The 849-nt window shown below is 49.2% G+C and overlaps 1 protein-coding gene across 1 annotated transcript; it reads left to right on the forward strand.

The window, feature by feature from the left end:
* Positions 1-122: 122 nt before the first annotated feature.
* HOXA7 (homeobox A7) lies at positions 123-783 on the forward strand (the record flags this gene model as incomplete). Its single annotated transcript, XM_008936392.1, is given in 3 exon segments — positions 123-337; positions 339-530; positions 743-783. Coding segments are annotated over 3 exon segments (442 nt in total), but the record flags the coding sequence as incomplete, so codon positions are not given.
* Positions 784-849: the final 66 nt, after the last annotated feature.

Genomic DNA, 849 nt, shown 5'->3' on the forward strand with positions numbered 1-849 from the left:
TAGAGGCAGCTCAGTCCAAAAGAAAATGGGGTTTGGTGTAAATCTGGGGGTGTAATGTTATCATATATCACGCTACCTCGTAAAACCGACACTGAAGCCTGCCGGACAACAAATCACAGGTCAAAATTATGAGCTCTTCGTATTATGTGAATGCGCTTTTTAGCAAATATACGGCGGGGGCTTCTCTTTTCCAAAATGCAGAGCCTACTTCTTGCTCCTTTGCAAGCAACTCCCAGAGAAGCGGCTATGGACCAGGCGCGGGGGCCTTCGCCTCCTCCATGCCCGGCTTGTACAATGTGAACAGAACTATATATCAAAGCCCCTTCTCTTCCGCATACTGCCTACAACCTGCATTGTTCCTCTTTTGATCAGAACATTCCCGTCCTCTGCAATGAGCTAACCAAACCCAGCTGTGAGAAAGCGGAGGAAAGCAACCTGCACAACCAGGCTGAGCCTAATTTCCGGATATACCCCTGGATGAGGTCTTCAGGTAGGGGCAAGCGGAGAGGGCTCGGAGCCGTGGCAGCCAGGCAAAGCGTGTCGCCAGAATTACTGTCAGCACAGCCTTTATGGTTTTAATTATAGCCGAGGCGCCATTGCGTAGAAAGCCCGTGGCATTGTATGTAAATGAGTATCATAAAACTTTTTATTGCCCAATTAATGGGTTCTAGCCTCGTAAATTTATTTAACTCCATTTGCTATGGAATTTTAGCATTGAGTTGATTTGCGCTGTTTGCTGTAGAAATGGGGACGGTTGGCTGCGGGATCCCAGGGCCCCTTCGGGTAAGTGACTCCCCTGCTCTCTGCCGAAGTTGGGCAAAAAAATCCCGCTCGCTGGGGAAGGCGGAG

The sequence above is a fragment of the Merops nubicus genome, unplaced genomic scaffold (assembly GCF_000691845.1).
Source record: "Merops nubicus isolate BGI_N331 unplaced genomic scaffold, ASM69184v1 scaffold49832, whole genome shotgun sequence".
Classification (NCBI taxonomy): domain Eukaryota; kingdom Metazoa; phylum Chordata; class Aves; order Coraciiformes; family Meropidae; genus Merops; species Merops nubicus.